This window comes from Rhincodon typus, chromosome 14 (genome assembly GCF_021869965.1).
Source record: "Rhincodon typus isolate 14 chromosome 14, sRhiTyp1.1, whole genome shotgun sequence".
In the NCBI taxonomy this organism is placed as follows: domain Eukaryota; kingdom Metazoa; phylum Chordata; class Chondrichthyes; order Orectolobiformes; family Rhincodontidae; genus Rhincodon; species Rhincodon typus.
This window is the reverse complement of record NC_063345.1, coordinates 1,115,524-1,124,035: the sequence shown is the minus strand read 5'-3', so window position 1 is coordinate 1,124,035 and position 8,512 is coordinate 1,115,524. Positions and strand designations below refer to the sequence as shown.

At 44.4% G+C, this 8,512-nt stretch overlaps 1 protein-coding gene across 1 annotated transcript in view; it reads right to left on the bottom strand.

The window, feature by feature from the left end:
* Positions 1 to 5,994, bottom strand: part of LOC109924650 (CD40 ligand-like) — a 12,229-nt gene extending 6,235 nt beyond the window's left edge. The window contains exons 1-3 of the mRNA XM_048605210.1: positions 5,625 to 5,994; positions 5,000 to 5,134; positions 3,703 to 3,766 (exon numbers count right to left, since the gene is read on the bottom strand). Coding sequence (XP_048461167.1) covers positions 3,703 to 3,766; positions 5,000 to 5,134; positions 5,625 to 5,855 — 430 coding nt within the window. The 5' untranslated portion in view covers positions 5,856 to 5,994. The remainder of the gene's footprint in view (positions 1 to 3,702; positions 3,767 to 4,999; positions 5,135 to 5,624) is intronic.
* Positions 5,995 to 8,512: the final 2,518 nt, after the last annotated feature.

The window sequence follows — 8,512 nt, the reverse complement described above, 5'->3', positions numbered from 1 at the left end:
CCCCCCCTCCCCCCCCCCATCCCCTCTCTCACACCCACCCCACCTCCTCCCCCTCCACCATACTTTCTCTGAACACCCACCCTCCACCTTCCCCTCACCGTACCACCACCCTACCCACCCACACACACACCCTCACGTACTCCCACACTCTCACATACACACACACACACACACACACACACACGTACACACACGTACACACACACACACACACACACACACACACACACACACACACACACACACACATCACCAGTATTAAAAGAACTAAAGAATTCTTTGATTACTGATTGTGTAGCATGGAATAGTTTCTATTTTTAGTCTGTGCCATTTCAACAAGCCATTGTTGTCCTTGTGCTTCATAAATAAATAGAAAAATATTTGTATATCTGTGGCGTATGATGTGCCAAATACTTTTTACACAGTCTCTGACAGCATTTTCCAAACCCATGATCACTTCCATCGAGAAGGACAAGGGCAGCAGATATATGAGAACACCAAACCCTGCAAGTTCCCCTCCAAGTCACTCTCCATCCTCACTTGGAAATATATCACCATTCGTTCAGTGTCATTGGGTCCAAATCCTGGAATTCCCTCCCTAAGGGCATCATGGGTCAACCTACAGCACGTGGACTGCAACGGTTCAAGAAGGAAGCTCACCAGCACCTTCTCAAGGGGGCAACTAGGGACAGGCAACAAATACTGGCCCAGCCAGCAACACCCATGTCCCATGAGTGAATAAGAAGGAAGTAAAGTACTTTTTTAAATGTAGACATTGCTATAATGCTGGAAGCATAGCAGCCAGTTTACACACAGCAAGTTCCCACCAACAACATTGTGGAAGTGACCAGATTAGAGTATTAACAATGTTCATTAGGGATTACTATAGTCGAGGACATCAGCGTTAACTCCCTTGCTCCTCTTAAAGAGGTTCTAGCTGAGAGGGAGGAACAGTACATATCCCCTCACTGGAGTATCAATCTGGATCTTCTGTTTAAATCTAGAGAGTGGGACCTGAACCCACACTTCCAGCTCAGATGCGTGTGTGCTAACAAATTGATCAAAGGCTACAGTCATCAATGTGTACAAAATATTATTTCCAGTGCTCACCATTAACAGCAGAATCCTGCTGCACTGAAATGTTGCCACAATATACATGAAAGAGGAAGTTGGAAGGAAGCAACGTATTGAGCTACATTGTGTGCACAAACAAAAAACATTAACGTTCTAGAGGGTAAGAGATCAGATCTTAGCAACTACCAACATTACAACGAGCTTCTGCTCTGTATGTGCTATATTGCCAGCTCTATATGTGATATATTGCCAGCTCTAAATGTGATATATCGGCATTTTAGGGAAGTACTATGTAATATCTCAAACTGATCGGGCTGAGAAATGACTGACCAGTCAACCATCACCTTTCTTAACGTGACTGTGTGGCATTCGGAAAGGTGGTTTTGGCAAAGCTGATACTCTGAAACAGGCAGCTGAAGTACATAAAACTGCAACAAACATTTAGGAATGAAAGTGATCAGGCAAAAGCAAATTAGACCAATGTCTAATTTCAATTTACCAAAGGTACAGAATCATGTATAACGGAAAGAGGCCATTCATTCCATTGTGAATGAGCTGGATCTTTAGAGTACGATTAGCTCCACAGCCCTTACCTTCCCTGTTAGCCCGGGAGAGAATTCCTTTTCATTAACATTTATCCAATTTCCTTTTGGAAGTTACTGTTGCATTACAGAGCAACTGGGAAGAGGCACTAAATGCTGCCTTGCCAGTGCTGCCCATATCCCATGAACAAATCAAAAGTTAATACACAATTGATGTAGACTCCATCAGTAAAGTAAAGACATTTGGTCTTTCCCCTGAATCGGAAGGGCCCCTGATTATCTAGCACAGATCACACATTACCCTTATGGCTTTCTCACAGTGGCTTTATGGTTTCTGAACCTGTTTCTTCAGTTTGAGTTTCTTGGTGGGTGAAGTGGCAATGCTGACAGCCATAATCTGCAACATGCAGCGACTTGGCTTTCTGACTGTAACTGAGCTGAGAGTTTAATTTATCCCTGAGATCAAAGCAGGTTTCTAAACCCCAGCTGAAGCAGCCACTCTCTGCCTTTACATTTCACTGGTGATTAATTTAGGAAACAATTCTCTCCTGCAATCAGTTAGTGAGGCTTTTGAAAATGTTTCTAATGTTTCTGAGAGGACAGTTGTGACTTGGATCTTATCCTGATCCAGTACAACTCCTCCCATTGGCTGTTGGAGATTTTGAATTCAGTTAAAATAAGGCAATTGCAAACTAGGGCTGTCATAAAACACAAATCCTTCATCAAAGTGTTGGAATGAATTAAAAGATATTTGCTGCATTTAGCTGTTCTGACTTGTCTGTGACTTCACACTGATACCCACTGTCTGAATAAGTTTCAGAGATGGTAGGAACTGCAGATGCTGGAGAATCTGAGCTAACAAGGTGTAGAGCTGGATGAACACAGCAGGCCAAGCAGCATCAGAGGAGCAGGAAGGCTGACGTTTCAGGCCTGGACCCTTCTTCACAAAGGGTCTAGGTCTTTTCTGAAGAAGGGTCTAGGCCTGAAACGTCAGCCTTTCTGCTCCTCTGATACTGCTTGACCTGCTGTGTTCATCCAGCTCTACACCTTGTTATGTCTGAATAAGTTAGTCAGTTATATTAAACCCAAGGCTGCCTCACAAAGAGGAGAGTTTCCATCTCCCACTACAACATTCTATGAAGTCAGTCAGACAGTGAGTGCACTTGTTCCGAGACACCAGCATTACCAACACACCACACTCGGACAACCCATTCCAGGCTGAATCCCTGGCTGCAGGCTTGGACAGTGGTGGAATCTGTTTAAGATATGCCTCCCACTTCCACACACCCACCCACCCACCCACACACATACACACACCCACTCTCTCTCACACACACACACTCACACCCACACAATCTCTCTCTCTCACACTCGCACACTCTCACACACACACCCACCCACACACACACACACCCACACACTCACACACTCACACACTCACACACACACCCACACACTCTCTCTCTCGCACACTCTCACACACACACACTCACAACCACACACACACACACACACCCACTCTCACACTCGCACATTCACACCCACACACTCTCTCTCTCTCTCACACTCGCACACTCTCACACACGCACCCACCCACGCCCACACACCCACACACACACACACACACACACACCCACACACTCTCTCTCTCTCACACACCCACACACCCACCCACACACCCACACACCCACACACACACACTCACCCACACACCCATACACACACCCACACACACACCCACACACCACTCTTTAGGTTTATTTTGATAAGTTACACTGTTATTAAAAAGATGATGTCTTATAAATCTCTACTTTGTATCTGTCCTTATATTTCATCAGTTTACCGTTGCCTTTTTGATTGCTTTAACAAAGTGCCTACATCATTAGACCAGGCCACAGTGAGGCAGCTTAGCACCAAGTTCATCCCAATATCCATTAGTTAGTGGACATTTTCAGAAATGAAATCATAAACCCATCTTATTGATGGAGAATTTGTCATTTTGGGCCTTGTCTACATTCTGTAGACTCCTTTGTGAAGCATATGTTAAATTGTCAGGAATAAGAGAGTGGGATGAGCTGGGAGTTACCTATCTGCATTTCTTGTCTTGGATCTTCATGGTGTTGTTGTTCTTCAGTGTTGTTCACTAGGTACTGAAACAGGAGAAAAACACCATGAGTATGAGGAAGCATGGAGTCAGGGACAGAGAATGCTGGAGAAGCTCAGCAGGTCCTGCAGCATCTCCCAGATCCACACACACTGCCAGACCAGCTCCAGCACTCTCTGTACTTCTTTTAGATTTGCAGCAGTGGCAGGATTTGGCTTTTATTTGAGAAAGGGCAGAAATGAGGTTATTTATCCCATTGCACTCTCAGTCTGTGTGATCCTTCTTTGATGCTGAAAAATAACTTACACCAACTTCAGAGTCAAGATTCCTTTTACAATCCACCCCTTGATAAAGCAAACAGTGTTTTTAAAATTCTGTGTCATCCTAAAGTTCTCTGCTTGTTGTTGAATCAAACTCATCCCAGTCCACATGGGGAAGCCTTGAGTTTGTATGGCACCTTGCTGTGCCTCAGACACATCCTAGACTTACAGCTGGGAAGGAGCACAATGTGTGCTTACAGAGGTTAGGCAGTGCTCCAGGAAGAGCTAGATGTGGTACCAGCTCTTTGTGGTTTTGGTGAAGTTAGTTGAAGGAGGAATGATCTTCCACCTCTCTGCACCACTCCCACCCTGTCCACCAAGGGGAATGATGCCTCCCTGTGACTCCCTTAACGCTGCACCAGCAGTCACCCGCAATACTAAACAATTCACCAAGTCTCTCATTGAAGCATTTCTTCCCTGGAACAAGGTTTTATAAAATGTGTCCAACATTATAAGAAAGTAAGAGACTATAATTTTAAAATCTCCTACAGCTCATCACCCTCCCCATCTCCAATTGACATTCCCCCAGACCCTGCAGCTCCCAGATCCCTGGCTCCACAATCTTACAGGCCATTCTTTTACCCTCTCTAACCAGCCTCTGTACAACACACAGCTCCGACAGAATTGAAATGTTGCCCCTGGTGTTCTTACTAACACATTTACTGGTCTGAATTCTGTCCACTGTTAATTCTACATCTTCAGAACTAGCAGAACACCATAATTTCCTGGTGGACTAACTGAAGAATGAAACCCATGAATTCCATTCAATGTTTAAAATGGTGGTCCTAATCTTGCAAATAGTTCTGCTTTTGTGCAGTTGACCTACTTTAAATCACCGAATTTAGACATAGCTAAAGATTGACATGGTGATCACACTAATGGAACCATTTGTACAAGAAACAGGTCATTTTCAATCACTAGAAAGTTGGTCTATGTTGGATGAAATGTGATGTCTTTACCTTTAAGAAGTGCTGGAACCGTGATCTTCCTCCTTCACAGAAATGTTTGTTCTTCTCGATCTGATCCTTACTTTCACACTTTTTTAGAATCTGCAGGAACATATACTCTGGTTCCGTGCTCATTATGTCCTGAACCTTTTGGGAAATGAAAAAAAGGAACAACATATAAACAAGTCCATTGATGCGGGGAATGTTGAAAGGACAGAGCGAGAGTGACAGCCCCTCAGTGTAACCCATCGCACCCAATCCCTTACCTTCCTGAGTTTCTCCTCTAATATACCCTCAGATAGAATCTTTAGTCTGCTGTGTCTCCAATAAACCTCCACAAGGAGGGAAAGTTTTGGTATCGGGGTAATCCAGCATGAACTATTCAAAAAAAAGCTCCATTATCCCGAATAGCAAGTTCAGCATTTTCCTGGATTTTTTTTAAAGATAAACTCCCAAAATAGTTTTACATAGATCACCATTGGGGATTTCGGTTTAATTTCCCTGAATTTAGAAAATTTTTTACAATATCCAACTGTAGACAGGGACAGAATATTAAAGACAGACGGTTGGGTTGACCTGAGAGAGCTCAGCTGTAAATCTAACAGTTGGGCAGAAGCTCTGGCCCCTTTTCTCTCACCTTCTGCAGTTTGATTGAGAAGTAGACATACAGTAAAGCGCTTGAGACCATATGAGCGAGCAGGAAAGCAGCCAGAAGGTAGATGAAGGCTCGCACTGCTAAAGAGGCTTGCTGCTGGCCAGCTCTCTGCTCCTCCGGAGACTTGCTTGATGCTTCGTTCATGTTCTCAACGGCTGCAGAGACAGTGAAAACAGTGCCCTCTCTCAGACTGGAGTGACCTCTGCGCAGCATTCAATCTCTTGTCATCTCACACCTTTCAGGAAACTCACCAAGTTATACAGCACACGGCACCGTTCTCCAACCCCACACTTCCTGCCTGGAAAATATGTTTCGGCGTGGTCAGGTTTTACAGAGTAGCTGGTGGCAGCAAACCCCTCTTCTCTTCCTTCAATGTTCACCTTCAGTTTCCCCACTCACTAGATCACATGAAACAGGATCTCTTGTCTTAGTCGCCACTTTAATCCAGTTCTGTTGTTTGAAACCAATACTCGAAGTTAATCTCTTCATCAACTGGTATTTCCTGTATTAGTTATTTGTCTATTTCTAACCTTTTTTAGTTTGTAAAGTTACTCTTTTCCCATTTACAGGATGATTTGTTTCCAAACTTATTTCCAAGCAAGATTTTTACTTTTCAATCTTTGTGATGTCAAAACAGCTGAAAAGTTGCAGTGAGAGGTCCAACATTTCAAAACCTAAAAGTAGTGTCTGCATCTTCTTTCTCCCCGCAGCTTCTTCATTCGATTTTCATGTTTGTTTTACGCATCTTTTCTGAACCAGAGAACTTGCAACTGGAACACCCACATTACCACTTACTAAGGTAATCTTTGCTGACTGTCAGTGCACTCTTGTAGAGAGTTGAGTTCATATCCCCTTAGTTAATGGTGTCAATGTGCCCAATTTCATTGCGCAGCTTCTTCTAAAACACTGATGGAGAAATTACACTTCCAACAAGGTCAATACCGAATACATTTCGTCAATATCAGGGTAGGTTCGCCTCCAGGCACCTACAGGAGGGTGCTGAGTTTTACTGGTATCTGCGAGGGAGATTTCCACTATCTTCCAAACCAAAACACTGGCTCAGCCTCCACTGCAACATTTAACTTGGTTCTTGGAGGGTAGGAGCTGCACATTAGGAAAGGTGTGACAGCATCAAATAGGGCGCAGGAAACACAAATAGCCTGAATTGATTGGAGGCACTGAGACTGGTCTCCTGTGAGAAGATTGAGAGGAAATTTGATCAAAATTATGAGGGGTCTGGGCAGAGTCTCTGGGCAGAGAAGGTGTTCCCTTTTTGTGGGAACTTTGAGAACCAATGGATACAGCTTTAGGTTAATTGGCAAAGGAAAATGACAAGGAGAATGGGGAGAAAGGGTTTCACAGGGAGTGGATGGGATCTGGAATTACGATTAGGAGCCGGAGTTAGGATTAGGGTCTGGAACGTGCTGTCTGAGAGTATGCTGGAGGCAGGTTCAATCAAGGCTTTCAAAAAGGAATGGAATCATTATCTGAAAAGGAAGCCTTCCCCAAGTCTGTGGTGAGAAGACAGAGGAATGGCACTCAGTGAATCTTTGTCCCAAAGGCTAGCACAGACATGACAGGCTGAATAGATTCCACTAATAACACAGGATCATTTGGTCAGTGATCAGTTATTTACTGGGAAAGAATCTGGGAATTGTAGAGTAATATCATTGAAATTGTAGCTGTGCCTTTTAGAACAATCTACCTAATTCCTATAATCCTGTAAATTTTTCCCACTCGAGTATTTATCCATCATCCTTTGGAAAGCTCCGAGTGAATTTGTCCCACTGGCCTTTCCTGCTGTGGGATCCAGATCATAACAGAGGAAAAATGGATATTGTGAGTTTGAGATCCAAACCAGGATTTGTAAACAGGATGCATTGGCAATGTCACCAAAAACCTGGATTCTCAGCCTGAAGATCCTTCTAACTTGCCGGATGGTAGGCAGGATGAGTGGAAGAATCTCCTGGTCAGACATCCTGCAGAAGGCAATTGCAAACACACTGCTGCATTTTACCCACTAGTGCAGACCAATCCAATGGAGCAACCCTGGGCAATGAGGATAGAGACAGGGACTTTCCTTTCTTGGGATAAAGAGTGACTGTAAATCAGTTCAAACACTCCCAGGTTTACCTGTGATTACCTGAGGTGTCTGTGAGCCACATGTACATGGGGCAGAGGGGGTGTGGGAGAGTTGTGGTGGGGGTGGAGGGGGTGGGAGGGGGACGGGGAGGGGAGGGGGACGGGGAGGTGGAGGGGGGAGAGGAGGGGAGGGGAGGTGGAGGGGGTGGTGGAAGGGAGGACAGGGTATGAGTGCAGACCATTTTTAGAAACACAGAAACTAGAAAGTAGGCCATTCTGCCCCTTGAGCAAGTTCCACCATTCAACATGATCATCCAACTCTGTTCCTGCTTTCCCTCCATGTCCTTTGATCCCTTTAACACTAAAAGCTACCTAACTCCTTCTGCAAAACACAAAATGTTCTGAACCACTTTCTGTGGCAGAGAATTCCACAGGCTTCCCACTCTCTGGGTGAAGACGTTTCTCCTCATCCCAGTAAATAATGGCCTACCCCATAATCTTTAGACTTTGGCCCCCTGGTTCTGGACTCCCCTGGTCATCGGGAACATCCTTCCTGTGTTCACCCTGTTTAGTCCTGTTAGAATTTTATACCTTTTCATGAGAATATGTCTTCTTGATCACCTAATCTGTAGGTGTAGCTGCTTCTAAGGATCTGTAGACACACATACCAATGGCCCTCTGATCCTCAGTTGTTCCTCGGGTCCTATTGTTCAATATGTACTCCCTTTGCCTTGTATCTAAATGAAGCACTGCATACTGACACTTGAACAAAATGAATATTTAGCTGA